Source organism: Suncus etruscus, chromosome 10 (genome assembly GCF_024139225.1).
Source record: "Suncus etruscus isolate mSunEtr1 chromosome 10, mSunEtr1.pri.cur, whole genome shotgun sequence".
NCBI lineage: Eukaryota > Metazoa > Chordata > Mammalia > Eulipotyphla > Soricidae > Suncus > Suncus etruscus.
This window is the reverse complement of record NC_064857.1, coordinates 88,166,360-88,182,992: the sequence shown is the minus strand read 5'-3', so window position 1 is coordinate 88,182,992 and position 16,633 is coordinate 88,166,360. Positions and strand designations below refer to the sequence as shown.

At 44.9% G+C, this 16,633-nt stretch overlaps 1 protein-coding gene across 2 annotated transcripts; it reads left to right on the top strand.

Annotated features, from left to right (window-relative positions):
* Positions 1 to 2,202: 2,202 nt before the first annotated feature.
* Positions 2,203 to 14,819, top strand: MFAP1 (microfibril associated protein 1). Of its 2 annotated transcripts, none has more exons than XM_049782497.1 (9): positions 2,203 to 2,364; positions 5,954 to 6,173; positions 7,760 to 7,889; positions 8,306 to 8,493; positions 9,514 to 9,622; positions 9,740 to 9,900; positions 12,262 to 12,421; positions 14,122 to 14,211; positions 14,303 to 14,819. In XM_049782497.1, exons 1-9 carry the CDS (start codon positions 2,286 to 2,288, stop codon positions 14,483 to 14,485), a joined length of 1,320 nt encoding a protein of 439 aa, XP_049638454.1. In that variant the 5' UTR covers positions 2,203 to 2,285; the 3' UTR covers positions 14,486 to 14,819. The 2 variants fall into 2 exon arrangements, with proteins under 2 accessions (XP_049638454.1, XP_049638453.1); XM_049782496.1 differs by having other exon boundaries at positions 8,306 to 8,497; positions 9,518 to 9,622.
* Positions 14,820 to 16,633: the final 1,814 nt, after the last annotated feature.

Here is a 16,633-nt window from a genome sequence, read left to right as displayed (position 1 = left end):
ACTCCTGGATGTGCTCAGGGATCATATGGAATGATGGAGATAGAAACCAGGACAGCCACCTTCAAGGCAAGCACTCTATCCACTGTATTATCTCTCTGGTGCCAACAAGAATTTTTGTTTGTTTTGGAGAGGTTGAGGGGACTTTGGAGAGGTTAGAGGGGGATCGTGCCACATCTGGCAATGCTCAGGTTACTTTTGATTCTTTGCTAAGGAATCACTCCTGGCAGGCTCAGGGAACCATATAATTTTGGTGGGTTCTTTTTGTTTGTTTGTCTTTTGTTTTTTGAGTCACATCCAGCGGCACTCAGGGGTTACTCCTGGCTCTGCACTCAGAAATCACTCCTGGCAGGCTCGGGGAACTGACTATATGGGATGCCAGGGATAGAATCGAGTCCATCCCAGGTTGGCTACATGCAAGGTAAATGCCCTACAACTGGCTAACACTTCGGCCCTTCAGGGGAGAAAATGGAATGATGGGGATCAAACCTGGGTCAGGGGTTACTCCTAACTCTGTGCTCAAAAATTACTCCTGGCAATGTTTGGGAGGACCGTATGGGATGCCAGGGATTGAACCCCCATTGGTCATGTGCAAGGCAATACCCTGCTATATCATTTTATTTCTCCTAGCCTGATATCAGTTTTAGAACACAGGTGAAATGCCTTAAATCTTAATCCTATTAGCAGGCTCAAGACACTCCAGATTTGCACCAATCTTTTTTTTTTGGTTTTTGGGTCACACCCGGCGTTGCTCAGGGGTTACTCCTGACTGTCTGCTCAGAAATAGCTCCTGGCAGGCACGGGGGACCATATGGGACACCAGGATTCGAACCAACCACCTTTGGTCCTGGATCGGCCGCTTGCAAGGCAAACGCCGCTGTGCTATTCTCCGGGCCCCAGATTTGCACAATCTTTAATTCAGAAATCATTGTCAAAATTCTAGGGCCAAGGAGATATAGCGCAAGGGGCTGGAACACATGATTGTACATGAAGGTTCAGTCTTCCTCACTGCAAGGTGTCCTGAATACCGCTCAAAGAATGATGGCTCAGAACCACAGAGCTGGGGCCCAAAAACAAAAAGTAAACAAAACAAAACAAAACAAAACAATTTTTCACAGGGTCTTCTCTAGGCCTTTTGTTTCTCCATGTCTGCTGTCCCTGATATAGAAGGTACAAAATTCTTCCCATAATGAAATGAGTTCTGAATTCCAGCTTGTGCCCAACGTTCTTCATACAACTCAACTATTAAATCACAGTTGCTTCTGTTAGGGTTCTAAGGCCTGTGAAACCTTCCTCAATAAAATAACAACTTTGAGGACATGAACCTTGAAACAATACTTCAAACTCCTTTAGCAACTATCATAAACAGGAGTTATATTCCAGCTAGGAATATGTTTTAATAGCCATTAAAAAATGAAATAACTGGGCCGGGAAGGTGGCGCTAGAGGTAAGGTGTCTGCCTTGCAAGCGCTAGCCAAGGAAGGACCGCGGTTCGATCCCCCGGTGTCCCATATGGTCCCCCCAAGCCAGGGGCGATTTCTGAGCGCATAGCCAGGAGTAACCCCTGAGCGTCTAACGGGTGTGGCCCAAAAACCAAAAAAAAAAAAAAAAAAAAAATGAAATAACTGCAATGGAGATAACTCAAAAGCCTACAAGTACAATGGAGGGTTGTCGCTGGGTCCAGCCCAAAGGTCCCATAGCAACCCACTCCATTTCGTTAACAAGGGCATTTTAGCTGGGATCTTTTTTTTTAATTTCTTAATCTGGTTAAAATCTAATCTGAGTTCAACCTCTAAAAGCGATTCCTTTTTTAATTTTTAAAATTATTTTTAACTTTTTGGTTTTGGCCCCATCCGGTGATGCTCAGGGGTTCCTCCTGGCTCTGCGCTCAGAAATCGGCCCTGGCTTCTGGCTTGGGGGACGCCGGGGATCGAACCGTGGTCACCACCGCTCTGGGCACCTCTAAACGCGGTTTCTACGCGCACAGACACCACGGTGGCCAAGGCTCCGACAGACATGCGCAGTAGCCGACCGGCGGGAGTCGCGCGGCGTCCTCCACAATCCCACAAGCCTCTGCTGGCGCGGGAGCGTCGCCCGGTCCTCCGCACTCCCACAATGCTCTGCTCGCTCGCACGCTTCCGGCCTCTCTAGCTCCGCCACTGGTGGTGTCGCTACCGGAAGCGCTGGGCAGCCAGGCGAAGGCGAGCTGCTGGGCTTCTCTGACGCGCCCCCGTCTCTGCTCGGAACCCGGAGCCGCGTTGCGAGAGTCACCGCGGGAAGCCGCCACCATGTCGGTCCCCAGCGCGCTCATGAAACAGCCGCCCATCCAGTCCACGGCCGGGGCCGTCCCGGTGCGCAATGAGAAAGGTACTGGGCTGAGTCGCTCGAGTTGGCCGCTAAATGCACACACACCCTCCCTCCAGCAGATCTCCCCCAACACAAACACACACACACACATACACACACACACACACACACACACACCTCTGTACCGTCATCTACACACACATCTCTGTACCGTCATCTAGACATCGGGACCCCAACACACACACACACACACACACACAACTGATCTCTTTACCGTCATCTAGACCCCAACACACACACACACAACCACACACACACCCCAACTGATCTCTTTGCCATCATCTCACACACACACCAATTGATCTCCTTTTTACCATCATCACACACACACACCAACTGATCTCTTTACCATCATCTCACACACACACAAAACAGATCTCCTCTTTACCATCATCTAGACCCCAGCACACACACTATAATATGTATGTATATAGATAGATCTGTAAATAATGCCTGCTGTTTTCAAGACCTCTGTGGGCAAAGGCAGTTTTTTCCTTTTGTTAGACTTGACATTCTGTCTATGCAGCCCCTTTTGGTGAGAGTTCCCCGACACCCCAACAGCCATGCTCAGGGCTCACGCCTACCTCCTGACTGAGGAATCAGGCTTTTATAAGTGCTTTAAGAGCCCCAATCCACTGTCACTATGTGCCTTAAATATAACTGTGACAGACTTGCAATTCACATGGATCTCAATAAAAATTACTATTGAAAAAGAAAAAGTTGGGCCCGGTGATGTGGCGCTAGAGGTAAGGTGTCTGCCTTGCAAGCTCTAGCCAAGGAAAGATCGTGACCGGTTCGATCCCCCGGCGTCCCATACCGTCTCCCCAAGCCAGGGGCAATTTCTGAGCGCTTAGCCAGGAGTAACCCCTGAGCATCAAACGGGTGTGACCCGAAAAACCGAAAAAAAAAAAAAAGAATCAGAAAAAGAAAAAGCCAGACGGCTAGGGTTAAAGCCTGCCTTACGTTAGACCTGCACAACCTTGGTCTCCTGAGCAGAGAGCTAGGCAGTAGCTTCTGAGCATCCATGTTTGTTTCATCGAGTTGACACATCTTTATAAGGTTTTCTCTTATATCAATTTACCTTGGGTAGGTAGGACTCTGAATTGGAGCTCCAGTGGTCACTACCAGTAAGAGTCAGCTGTCCAGGATAGTGTGAGTCAAGCTGGGCTTTGACGATGCAGACCTGTGCTCAGAGCCTGTGGTTCTGGGAGCCTCCAAAGAACACTGAGCAGTGTTAAGGGTTATATGGTTCAGGGTTTGAACTCAGGACCCTCACATGCAAAGCATGCACTCTGTTTCTTTGAGCCATCTCCCCAGTCCCGTGCCTGGATATTTTTTATGTGTCAGACAATTTTTGCTCTACCTATTACTCTTATTTGACTGACCCATTTGTTATTCACGGCTTTGGTTTGTTTGTTTGTTTGTTTGTGGGCCACACCTGATGGTGCTCAGAGCTTTTTTATGACTAGCCACTACGGGATTTCCCCAAGTGGTACTTGAGGGACTGTATGTGATGCTAAGGATCTGATCTGGGTAGACCACAGGCAGAGAAAGTGCCCTACCCACTTGCTGTATTATCACTCTGACCTCTGCCAACTGATATTTTTGTTTGGTTTCTTTGTTATTGTTTTTGTTTTGGGGCCACAACTGATGGTGCTCAGGACTTAATTCTGGCTCTGCACCAAGGGATCTCTCCTGAAAGGCTCAGGGGACAGTATGGGATACCAGGGAGCAAACCAGTGTTGGCCATGTGCAAGGCAAATGTCCTATCCACTGTACTATTACTCTAGCCTCTGTCCATTGATTTTTACTATCGGTTCTATAATAGCAAGTTCTCGTTTAGATTTCTTTCTCTGTTCTGTAATCAAAGTCAACGAGATACATTTTGGGACAAGGGGCCACACCCAACAGCACTCAGGTTACTTCTGGCTGTAAAATCAGAAGTTACTCCAGGCAGACTCGGGGGACCATATGAGATGCCGGGGATTTGAACCCGGGTCTGCCACACGCAAGATAAACATCATACCTCGGTGTTATCACTCTGGCTCCATCAGTGTGATATTATTGTTTTTTAATTAATATCTTTATTTAAACACCTTGATTACAAACATGATTATGGTTGGGTTTCAGTCATGTAAAGAACACCCCCCCCCCTTCACCAGTGGTGTGATATTATTTTGATTACTATTCATTTTAAAAAGCTTTTATGGGGACCAGAGCAATAGCACAGTGGTAGGGTATTTACCTTGCATGTGATCAACCTGGGATGGACCTAGGTTCAATCCCCGGCATTCCATACGGTCCCCTGAGCCTGCCAGGAACAATTTCTGGTTTTTGTTTTTGTTTGGGGCGGGGGGAGGGGGGGGCACACCCGGCGGTGCTCAGGTGTTACTCCTGACTATCTGCTCAGAAATAGCTCCTGGCAGGCATCGGGGACCATATGGGACACTGGGATTTGAACCAACCACCTTAGGTCCTGGATCGGCTGTTTGCAAGGCACAAATGCCGCTGTGCTCTCTCTCTGGCCTCCAGGAACGATTTCTGAAGCAGAGCCAGGAGTAAACCCTGAGCACCACCAGGTGTGGCCCAAAAATAATATTTAAAAGTCTGTTTTCGCCAGGAGTAACTCCTGAGCACTGTCGGGTATGACCCAAAAACAAAAACAAAAAAAAAAAAGAAAAAAGAAATTTAAAAGTCTGTTTTCCATGTATTATCATGAACTTGATTCCTTTTTTTTTTTTTTTTGTGTGGTTTTTTGGGTTACACCCGGCAGTGCTCAGGGGTTACTCCTGGCTCCATGCTCAGAAATTGCTCCTGGCAGGCACGGGGGACCATATGGGACTCGGGGATTCGAACCGATGACCTTATGCATGAAAGGCAAACACCTTACCTCCGTGCTATCTCTTTGGTCCCTCCTTTTTCTTTTGCTTTGTAAATGATTTGTATAATTGGGTAGTAGCCCATTGTTTATATGAACCACATCTTTATCCACTTACTTCATCAGTGAACACTTAACCTTGTTCCCATATTTTCGCTATGGAAAATAATGTATTAAACATAAAGGCCCCTATATTTCTTCAAATTTTTGCTTTCGTATTGCTCCACTCATTTTGTTTTTTATTTTCTGTGACACCTGACAATACTCAGGACTTGCTCTTGGCTCTGCACTCAGGAATCACTCCTGGTGTTCGTGGGGGGACAATATGGGGTGCTAGTATAGAACCTGGGTCAGCCATATGCAAGGCAAATATGCCTACCTACTGTACTATCGCTCTGGCCCTATTTTTATTTTTATTTATTTTCTTGTTTGTTTTGTTTTTGGGCCAAACCCGGAGGAGCTGAGAGGTTATTCCTGGCTCTGTGCTCAGAAATCACTCCTGGGAGGCTCGGGGGACCTTATGGGATGTCAGGAATCAAACCCGGGTCCATCCTGGGTCGGCAGCATGAAAGGCAAACACCCTACTGCTGTGCTATCACCCCGGCCCTAGTTTTATATTTTAAACTAGGAATGCAGGGCTCTACCTGCATAGTCCAAGGACTGAAGGACATTAGGAAAGAAGCTAACAAAATATTAATCTTTCTTACCCAGGTGAAATTTCGATGGAAAAAGTGAAGGTCAAGCGCTATGTGTCAGGAAAGAGGCCAGACTATGCCCCTATGGAATCATCAGATGAGGAGGATGAAGAATTTCAATTCATTAAGAAAGCAAAAGAACAAGAAGCGGAGCCTGAGGAACAGGAGGAAGATTCATCTAGTGACCCTCGGCTCCGGCGTTTGCAGAACCGCATTAGTGAAGATGTGGAAGAACGGTAAAGACAAGGGTTGTGCTTCCAAGAACCCAAACCCTTAATAAGAACAAAGTTAGTAAGAACAAAATAACAGTATTTCAATCTGTGTGACAACGAACATTGTTCTAAGTACATTTAGTGATTCTCATGATGAGCCATACAATAAACTTATGTGGTGGGTATTAATATCCCCATTTTACAAATGAGAAGACTCAGTACGTGTTTTGGAAAATAGTACAACAAAAACAAAAAACAAAAATTATAGAGCACTAAATGGCAGCCGGTAAACAACAGGTGACCCCAAAGCCCTAATTAAGGAAAGATGAATGCAGATTTTTGGTTAATTTGTTGAGGAGACTCTTTAGTACAAAGATGTTTCATAAAACTTAAATTTAGGGGCTTAAATTTAGCACAATGGTAGGGTATTTGCCTTGCACATGGCTAACCCAGGACCGATGCAAATTTGATCCTTGGCATCCCTTATGGTAACCCGAGCCTGCCAGGAGCGATTTTTTTTTTTTTAAACCATATGGGATGCTGGGAATCGAACCATTGTCCCTCCTAGGTCAGCACATGCAAGGCAAAATGCCTACCACTGTGCTATCTCTCTGGCCCCCCATGAGCGATTTTTGAGCTCAGAGGCAAGAAGTAAACTCTGAGCACAGCCAGGTGTGCCCCTCCAAAAAAAAATGCCCACTTAAATTTTTTTCATCCACTCAGCATCTAGAGACAAATAGAGAAAATAAAGTGATGAAGGAAGAAAGGCTTAATGTCCTCAAGGAGGAAAGGGAGCCCTGCATGAGGAATTTTAAATAGTATTGTATTGATTAACACCTTATCTTACATGGCGCTGGAGAGATAGTACAACAGTTGCCTTGTATGTGACCAATTCCAGATGTAATCCCTTGTACCCCATATGGTCCCTCAAGCCTGCCAGGCATGATCCTTGATGGCAGAGCCAGGAGTAAGCCCTCAGCATTGCCAGCTGTGGCTCAAAAACAAGACTTACCTTATAGTAGGTGATAGATCCCCAAAGTTTCACAGCTCATATTTTCTGGGAAATATAGTCCCCAAGTATTATTGGAAGGGACCCAAGCACTAAGTTCAGAGTAATCCCTTGAGCATCACCAGGTGTGACCCCAAACAAAACTACAAATTACCTTGAATTATTATATATATATATATATCTCAGTGTACTACTCCTATAAGTTTCTTGGCAATATCACAAGTATTGGTATAATTCATGTTTTAGGTCCAACTTAATTATCTGCTCTGACACTCACTCTGAGTTAGTTTCTGTTATGCACTTCATTTTTTCCATCTGAGTTTAAGATGCTATAAAAATTCAATATTTCATATTCAGTATTTTTTTTTTGCAATCTGCCAGCAGTGCTCAAGTGCTTATCCTGGATCTGTGCTTAGAGATCACTCCTGGCAGGCTCTGGACACCAGGTAGGCCATTTGCAAGGCAAGAACCTGATCAGCTATAATTTGGCCCTAGCCCCCTAAAAGAAAACATGTCAAGGTATTTGGTGTCTGTGGTAATATAATTGATGCCTCTCAATTTTTGTGACACTGATGTTACACTTGGAACTACTATTTTTCAGGTTGGCTCGACATCGGAAAATAGTAGAGCCAGAAGTAGTAGGAGAAAGTGACTCAGAAGTAGAAGGAGATGCTTGGCGTGTGGAACGAGAAGATAGCAGTGAAGAAGAGGAGGAAGAAATTGATGATGAGGTATATATAAAAAGTAAAATAGCAAGATCTTTCTTTCTGTATGTGTTAAAGTTAGGGCCTGTGCTGCTTATTAAGGCACTAAACACATTGGATCAAATTTTTTCCTGAGTTTCTTGTTGGGCGTTTATTTGGAAGTAGAATGTTGTTAAGATGCATTTATTCATATCAGAATTTCTTGAGTTTGATCAGGGAAGTTGCGGATGAAGCAATAAATAATACAGTGGATAGGGCACTTAACCCAGCCCGAGTTTTATCCCAGGCATCCCAGGAAGCCCTGCCAGGAGTGATCCTTGAACACAGAGCCAGGAGTAAGTCCTGAGCACCACTGGGTATAATCCAGATAACATATAAGTAAAATAAAAGACCATTTTAAAACACACCATTTGGCTAACTGGCTGGGGTCTATGACTTGATAGGAAATAGAGCGGCGCCGTGGCATGATGCGTCAGCGAGCACAAGAGCGAAAAAATGAAGAGATGGAAGTCATGGAGGTGGAAGATGAGGGACGTTCTGGGGAGGAATCCGAATCCGAATCTGAGTATGAAGAGTATACAGACAGCGAAGATGAGATGGAACCCCGCCTCAAGCCAGTCTTCATTCGAAAGCAAGTATCTCAGAAACCAGGTCTGAGTCCTTAGAGTTCCCACTTTCCAGATCTTAAAACAAAAGCCGCCTTTTTATCTCATGCTGATCCAAATGCATATATGCTGTATGTATACTGTAAGCAACACTTCCTATTCAGTTCCCAACTCTGCAGAATACTTGCTGAGGAATATCTTGCAGGTGTAAGCACACCTGAATGATTTATCACATCTCCCTTCCCATCTATAAACCAGATGTACCCAAGGTCATAAATTTACATATGCGCAAATTAAGTTTAAAAGCAGATTCCTGGGGCTGGTGAGGTGGCGCTAAAGGTAAGGTGTCTTCGTTGCAAGTGCTAGCCAAGGAAGGACCACGGTTTGATCCCCCGGCGTCCCATATGGTCCCCCCAAGCCAGGGGCAATTTCTGAGTGTTTAGCCAGGAGTAACCCCTGAGCATCAAACGGGTGTGGCCCCCCCCCCCCAAAAAAAAAAGGCAGATTCCTATTTCTTTCCTGATAGAAATCCTACTATTTGGAGTTTAACAGCATCTTAACTTTTATCAAAAGTTTAAGATTCTGGGCCCGGAGAGATAGCACAGCGGCGTTTGCCTTGCAAGCAGCTGATCCAGGACCAAAGGTGGTTGGTTTGAATCCCGGTGTCCCATATGGTCCCCCGTGCCTGCCAGGAGCTATTTCTGAGCAGACAGCCAGGAGGAACCCCTGAGCAATGCCGGGTGTGGCCCAAAAACAAAACAAAAAAAAAAAAAAAAGTTTAAGATTCTGATAACCTAAGATGATTCCCATTTGGGTCTTTGCAAAGCATAGAGCCAGATATTATTCTGGCTTTGTCTGATTTAGAACTTGATTTAGGGACCCAGAGAGAGCTAGAAGAGAAGAAGCAGTCCCTGGCTGCCCTCCTTGTACTCAGTACTGATAATGAAAATGATGAGAAATAAGAGGCATGGAAGTTCAGGAGCCGAACAAAGAGGTCTGCTGGATCTAAGATATCTTAGCAATTAACACTGATCTCTCTGCTCTAGGAAGGACAGAGTAACAGTTCAAGAACGTGAAGCTGAAGCATTAAAACAGAAGGAACTGGAACAGGAGGCAAAGCGCATGGCTGAGGAGAGACGCAAGTATACACTCAAGGTACAGGGGAGTGGCTGGTTATGAGGATTCAATATAAGTAAGAGCAATTTAGCAGTCATTTATCTGAGGAAAGTTAGGTAAAGAAATTCAGTCGTTTAATTATTATCTCTTATCTAGATTGTGGAAGAGGAGACCAAAAAAGAGCTGGAGGAGAACAAGCGGTCCCTGGCTGCACTGGACGCACTCAACACTGATGATGAAAATGATGAGGAGGAATATGAGGCATGGAAAGTTCGTGAGCTCAAGAGAATCAAGAGAGACAGAGAAGATAGAGAAGCGTGAGTAATAATTTGGGCCGAGTTAACAAGACTAATGGGCCACGTTCAGAGTAGTTCTAAGGCACAACTACTGTGCAGTCCATTCTAGTGTCCTTTAGGATTCCTGCTTCACTTCCCTTAATTGCAATTTTCTGGAGAGATCTGTGACTCCATCCACCCAAAAGTAAAATAAGTCACAGCCATTTACTGAATTACTAAATAATGGTAACCTACAATTGATGACATATTAACATATATCAGAAATACTAGTAAAGTCACTTTAAATTCACTAGTTTATTTAATAATAATAATTTGTGTATGGGCTTGGCTATGTGGTTTGGGGACTGAACCAGGGTTATCATATTTGTGAAGCATTAAATCTACTACTACAGTGATAGCCCTGACCTTCCCTATGATTTAGGTTTTGGGTTTTTTGTTTTGCTTTTGTTTTTTTTTTTTGTTTTGGTTTTTGGGTCACACCCGGCTGTGCTCAGGGGTTACTCCTGGCTGTCTACTCAGAAATAGCTCCTGACAGGCACGGGGGGACCATATGGGACACTGGGATTCAAACCAACCACCTTTGGTCCTGGATTGGCTGCTTGCAAGGCAAACACTGCTGTGCTATCTCTCCAGGCCCTTGCTTTTGTTTTTAAGGTTTGTTGGGGGCCACACGATACTTACGGCTTCTATGCTTATTTAAGTACTACGCAGAAAACAGTAGTGCCAAAATTCTAACTGGGGTTGGCCTTGTGCAAGAAAGACCCTTAAATCCTGACTCCTGTACTATCTCTGTAGCCCCCAACTCTGATTTTTAGCTTAAACATTGTTTTATTTTGTTTTGTTTTTGGGCCATACCCGTTGACGCTCAGGATTACCTATGTTACTCCTGGCTATGTGCTCAGAAATCACTCCTGGCTTGGAGGGACCATATGGGACGCCGAGGGATCGAAGGGGATCGAACCGTGGTCCATCCTAGGCTAGCGCTTGCAAGGCAGATGCCTTACTTCTAGCACCACCGCTCTGGCCCCTAAACATTTCTTTTTGTTTTGTTTTGTTTTTGGGTCACACCCAGCAGCGCTCAGAGATTACTCTCGCTCTATGCTCAGAGATAGCTCCTGACAAGCTCTGGGGGGACCATATGGGATGCCGAGATTTGAAACACCTTCCTTCTGTATGCAAGGAAAACGCCTTACCTCCATGCTATCTCTCCAGCCCCAACATTTTTTTTTTTTGGGAAGGGGAGGGCCACACCTGGCAGCACTCAGGTTATTCCTGGTTCTGCACTCATTAATTACTCCTGACAGTGCTCGAGGGACCATAGAGGTTGCCAGGAATAGAGCCTGGATCTGCTGCATGCAAGGCAAACGCTTCCCACTGTGCTATTGCTGTAGCCCCTAGAAATTTCTTTTTAGGGGGTCGGGGAAAAAAAAAAAGAAATTTCTTTTTAGTGGGGGGGGCCACACCTGGAGGGGTGCAGAGACTATTCCTGGTTGTGTACTCAAGAATGATCCCTGGCTGTGTGAGGGATCAAACTATGTCTTAGCCACTGTTTCTCTTTCCAACCCCTCAAGACTTTTTAGGAAAAAAGGATTACCTATGTTGGGAAGTCAAACAGCATAGTTGAACCTCATAAAGGCTAAATTTAATTTTTAAAAATTCTCAGTACCTGCACTTGAAGGCATAATGAAGATCACTTCATCTTTGGGGATGGGGGGTTGGGGAGGGTGGCAGGAATCCATTCCTTGGCAGAAATCAGAGACCATATGTGGAGCCAAAGACAAACCCAGGTTGATCACATGAAGGCAAGCATCCTACCTGCTCTATCTCTCCAGCCCCTTTTTATTTATTTTCTTTTTGATATGGGGCCATGCACACAAGAGCTGAGGGATAGGGCCCAGAGAGATAGCACAGCGGTGTTTGCCTTGCAAGCAGCCGATCCAGGACCAAAGGTGGCTGGTTCGAATCCCGGTGTCCCATATGGTCCCCCGTGCCTGCCAGGAGCTATTTCTGAGCAGACAGCCAGGAGTAACCCCTGAGCACCGCCGGGTGTGGCCCAAAAACCAAAAAAATAAAAAAAAAGAGCTGAGGGATAGCAGGCTAGTGTAGCAGGATTGTGTCTAGGCCTCTTATATTCAAAGAATGTGCTCCAGATTATTGAACTATCTTACCCTGAAGTTGTTTTGATTTGAGACCATACCTAGTAGTGTGTGGGAGGAAACATTAGAACCTGAGCCTGCTGCATGCAGAGCATTCACTTGGTCCTTTGAGCACTTGCTCTCTCTAGCCCAACAAGTAGTGTTTGTAAGGAAACCAGATTATGTTGTATTCAGATCATTGGGTCTTTCTGAAACTGGAACTATACCAATTTTGTTCTCTGGACAGACTTGAAAAGGAGAAGGCAGAAATTGAGCGCATGCGAAACTTGACTGAGGAAGAGAGGCGAGCAGAACTTCGGGCAAATGGTAAAGTCATTACCAACAAAGCTGTCAAGGGCAAATACAAGTTCTTACAGAAGTATTATCATCGTGGTGCCTTCTTCATGGTAAGTGAAAAGAGGATGGGAAAGTTGGGCAATAGAAGTAATTAAGCAGGGCTGGAGCAATAGCACAGTGGTAGGGCATCTGCCTTGCATTTGGCCAATCCGACAGACCCGAGTTCGATTACTGGCATCTCCTATGGTCCCCTGAGTCTGCCAGGGGCAATTTCTGATCACAGAGCCAGGAGTAAACCCTGAGCACCACCAGGTGTGACCCAAAAACAAAAACAAAAGTAATGAAGCTTTGAATTGTCCTTTCCCCTCTCCCACCCAAGAAAAAACTAGTTACCAATTACTTCTGTTTACATTTTTGCCTCTGAAGAACATCAGCCCAATAAAGAAAAGAACATTTAGTTCAACTAAAATCCTCGACTTCATTGGAGGATTTCTTAGGCCAAAATGTTTATCTGATCAGCAGGAAATACTTGCTCTAATTATGCAGTTACCCAGTCCTTGTAGTTTTCTACATAGATACTGTAGTCAGTAGAAAGTATTTCTTATACTATTTTAGAGTCACAAAGTATCAGGCTTAAGCGTTTCACCATCTTCAGTATTCTTTCTTGTTGGAGCCAGAGCAATAGCACAATGAGGGCATTTGTCTTGCACACAGCTGACCCAAGTTCAATCCCCAGCATCCCATATGGTCCCCTTGAGCCTATCAGGAGTGATCCCTGAGCACAGAGCCAAGAGTAACCCCCTAAGTGCTGCCAGGTATGACCCTCCCCCACAATTTTTTTTTTTTTTGTTAATGTTTCTGTGGTTTAGGGGCCACACCAGTAGTACTTAGGATCACTCCTGGTTTTTGCTCAGGGATCACTTCTGGCAAGACTTCAGAGTACATGCAGTACCAGATTTGATACCCACTCTTGGCCTCAACTTCAATGTCTTTTTTTTTTTTTTTCTTCTCAAGGCTTACTTCCTGGCTTTCTGCCACACCTAGTAGTGTTGTGTGGGAGGCAATATTGGATGCTTACCTAGGTCAATTGCATACCAGGAAAGCACCTTACATGCTGTACTAACACTCGGGCTCTTAAATGGTTTTTAAAGAAACAATGCATTGGACCAGAGTAGTAGTACGATCATACAGTGAATAGGACACTGCCTTGCACAGAGCTGAACCTGGGTTTGATCATCAGCACTACATGTGCTACATATAGTGTCAGGAATCCTACGGAAGTGATCTCTAAGCATAGAGCCTGATATAAGCCCTGATGAGCACCACCAGATGTGGTTTCCACCCCACTCAAAAAAAGAAATGTCGGGGCCGAAGAGATAGCATGGAGACAAGGCGTTTGCCTTTCATGCAGGTCAGTGGTTCGAATCCTGACATCCCATATGGTCCCCTGAGCCTGCCAGGTGTGACCCAAAATACTGGAACTAGATATAAACTCAAAGATAAAGATTCAACATCCTCTGCTTTCTTTGTATCCCTCACTGCAGTTTATTAAAATTGTTTGAGGGCCAGAGTGATAGCACAGTAGTAGAGCGTGTGCCTTGCACACTGCTGAACCAGGACAGACTGGAGTTTGATCTTCGATCCCAGCATCCCATATGGTCCCCCGAGCTTACTGGAGCAATTTCTGAGCACTGAAACCAGGAGTAATCAGAGCACCACCGGGTGTGCCCCCCCCCAAAAAAAAACTAAAATAAAATTGTTTTGAATATATGGAAAGTAAAAGCAGTTTCATTAAGACTCTCTTCTATAGGATGAAGATGAAGAAGTTTACAAGAGAGATTTCAGTGCACCTACTCTTGAGGATCATTTCAACAAAACTATTCTTCCCAAAGTTATGCAGGTATGGAAACTATAATAATAATGGTGATAAAATGTAAATTACTGAGAGCTGGCACCTGTTTAGTAGTATAACTTGTTTATCTTTCTGTTAGGTCAAGAACTTTGGGCGCTCTGGTCGTACCAAATATACCCACCTTGTGGATCAAGACACCACCTCCTTTGATTCAGCCTGGGGTCAAGAGAGTGCCCAGAATACAAAGTTCTTTAAACAAAAAGCAGCAGGGGTAAGAGATGTATTTGAACGGCCGTCTGCCAAGAAGAGGAAAACGACTTAAGAGTTCAACCATTTATTCCAACTAAGGAACGAAGGAAGTTTCAGCATCCGTCCTTGATTTGCTTTTTATCATTATTTACATGGACCTTGTATCCGTCCTTTTGGAATTCCTGCCATACTTGTGACATTGGGTGATGCAGTAAAGATGCTTCATGAGGTTTGGACTCGCACTGAAAAGCCCACAGAAAAGCACTATCCAGTCAGGATTAGAAGATATTTAAAACTTTTTCAGAGACCTGGGATTACTAAATTCATGTGGACTATTCCAAGTTTTTCTTAGCTTGTATGATGAATGTGAATAAATAGACAATGCATTTTACAGAAAATTCTTGAAACCTGTTCACATATTTGATTGGAGCCCTTTTTTCTCTGGAAACATGCTCTAATATTCTATATGTGCCAAGAAATAAAAGAGTCACACACCAAAGAAGGGTTGAACAACACTGAATAGGAGCTGAAAAGTACAGTGAGTAGGGTGCGTGCCTTACAGTCAACCTGAATTAAATCCCTAGTACTCCATATGGTCCACTGAGGCCACCAGGAGCAATCCCTGAATGCAGAGCCACAAATAAGCTCTGAGCAGTAGCAGGTATGCCCAGAAAGTAAATAAAATTTAGGAGCCGGAGTGATAGCATGGAGGTAGGGTGTTAGCCTTACATGCAGAAGGACAGTGGTTTGAATCCCGGCATCCCATATGGTCCCCCGAGTCTGCCAGGAGTGATTTCTGAGCCTACGTAGAGCCAGGAGTAACCCAAGCGAGCGTTGCTGGATGTGACCCAACACTGAAAAAAGTAAAAGTAAAAATACAGTGCTAGGGATTTGGCTAAGTGAGAAAGTTTAAGCCTTCTATGTATGAAGCCAGGGATAAATCTCCAGAACCCATAACTCCCCCCCCCCAAAAAAAAAGATTTATATATAACTACTATGTACATGGCAAAGTACTGGAATTCTAGAAATTAAAATTACTTAACTGGGGAATACAGTGGGTAAGGTGCTTGTCTTCCCATATTCTCCCCTAATCCAGAAGTGATTCCTCAGCATAGAACTAGGAGTAAGTTCTGAGCACTACTCATGGCCTAAAAATAAAAGTAATGATTTAAGGGGCCTGAGAAATAGTACATGAAAGGTGCTTGCTTTACAAGCAGCTGACCCAGGTTTAATCCCCAGCAAAAGAACAAAGTAATGGGGCCAGAGCGAGAGCATAGCAGTAGTTGCATGCAGCCAACACAGGACAGACCCTGGTTCGATTCCTTGCATCCCATATGGTTCCCTGAGCCTGCCAGGAGCAATTTCTGAGTGCATTGCCAGGAGTAACCCGAATGTCACCAGGTGTGGCCCAAAAACTATTAAAAAAAAAAAAAAAAAAGTAGGCCGGAGAGGTAGCATGGAGGTAAGACATTTTTGCCTTGCATGCAGAAGGATGGTGGTTCGAATCCCGGCATCCTCAGCCTCCCAGGAGCGATTTCTGAGCATAGAGCCAGGAGTAACCCCTGAGCACTGCCGGGTGTGACCCAAAACAAACAAACAAAAATCTTTCAGGGCCGGCGAGGTGGCGCTAGAGGTAAGGTGTCTGCCTTGTAAGCGCTAGCCAAGGAAGGACCATGGTTCCATCCCCTGGTCCCCCCAAGCCAGGGGCAATTTCTGAGCGCTTAGCCAGGAGTAACCCCTGAGCATCAAATGGGTGTGGCCCGAAAAAACACAAAAAAAGGTAATGATTTAGCCAGTGAGAAGGCAACTTCAAAAGGCTGGAATCATATACATGTATGAGCCACCAAATTTAACTCCTGAAGCTACATGAGACCCCAAGCATTACCCAGCTGTGGTCCTGTTAGCCCCCAGTATAGCTGAAGAGGACCAAAATTTAATTTGGGGGGTTGGAGGGCTCAGGAATTAGCAACACCCAACAGAGGTCAAGGTTCATGGCAATAGTCAGGGGACCAGACAATGGTCCCAGGGATCAAACTCAGGTTTAGTCACATACAAGGCAAACACCCCTACTGTACTATCTCCCTGGCCCGTATCCTTTGATACCCTCTGCACTTTTGTGTTCCCATCTAAGTACTTAAATTCTAACTCAAAAGTTACCTTACGAACTGGATTGACACCACAGATCTATATGGAGGTTCTTTTTTTTTTTTTGTTTTGGTGC

What these genes read in the sequence shown, in the direction of transcription:
- MFAP1 (XM_049782497.1), top strand. Translation starts at nt 2,286, where the DNA reads ATGTCGGTCCCCAGCGCGCTCATGAAACAGCCGCCCATCCAGTCCACG. An exon ending in GACGCAAGTATACACTCAAG is followed by an intron (nt 9,623 to 9,739) that starts GTACAGGGGAGT and finishes TCTCTTATCTAG; the next exon opens with ATTGTGGAAGAGGAGACCAA. An exon ending in GACAGAGAAGATAGAGAAGC is followed by an intron (nt 9,901 to 12,261) that starts GTGAGTAATAAT and finishes TTCTCTGGACAG; the next exon opens with ACTTGAAAAGGAGAAGGCAG.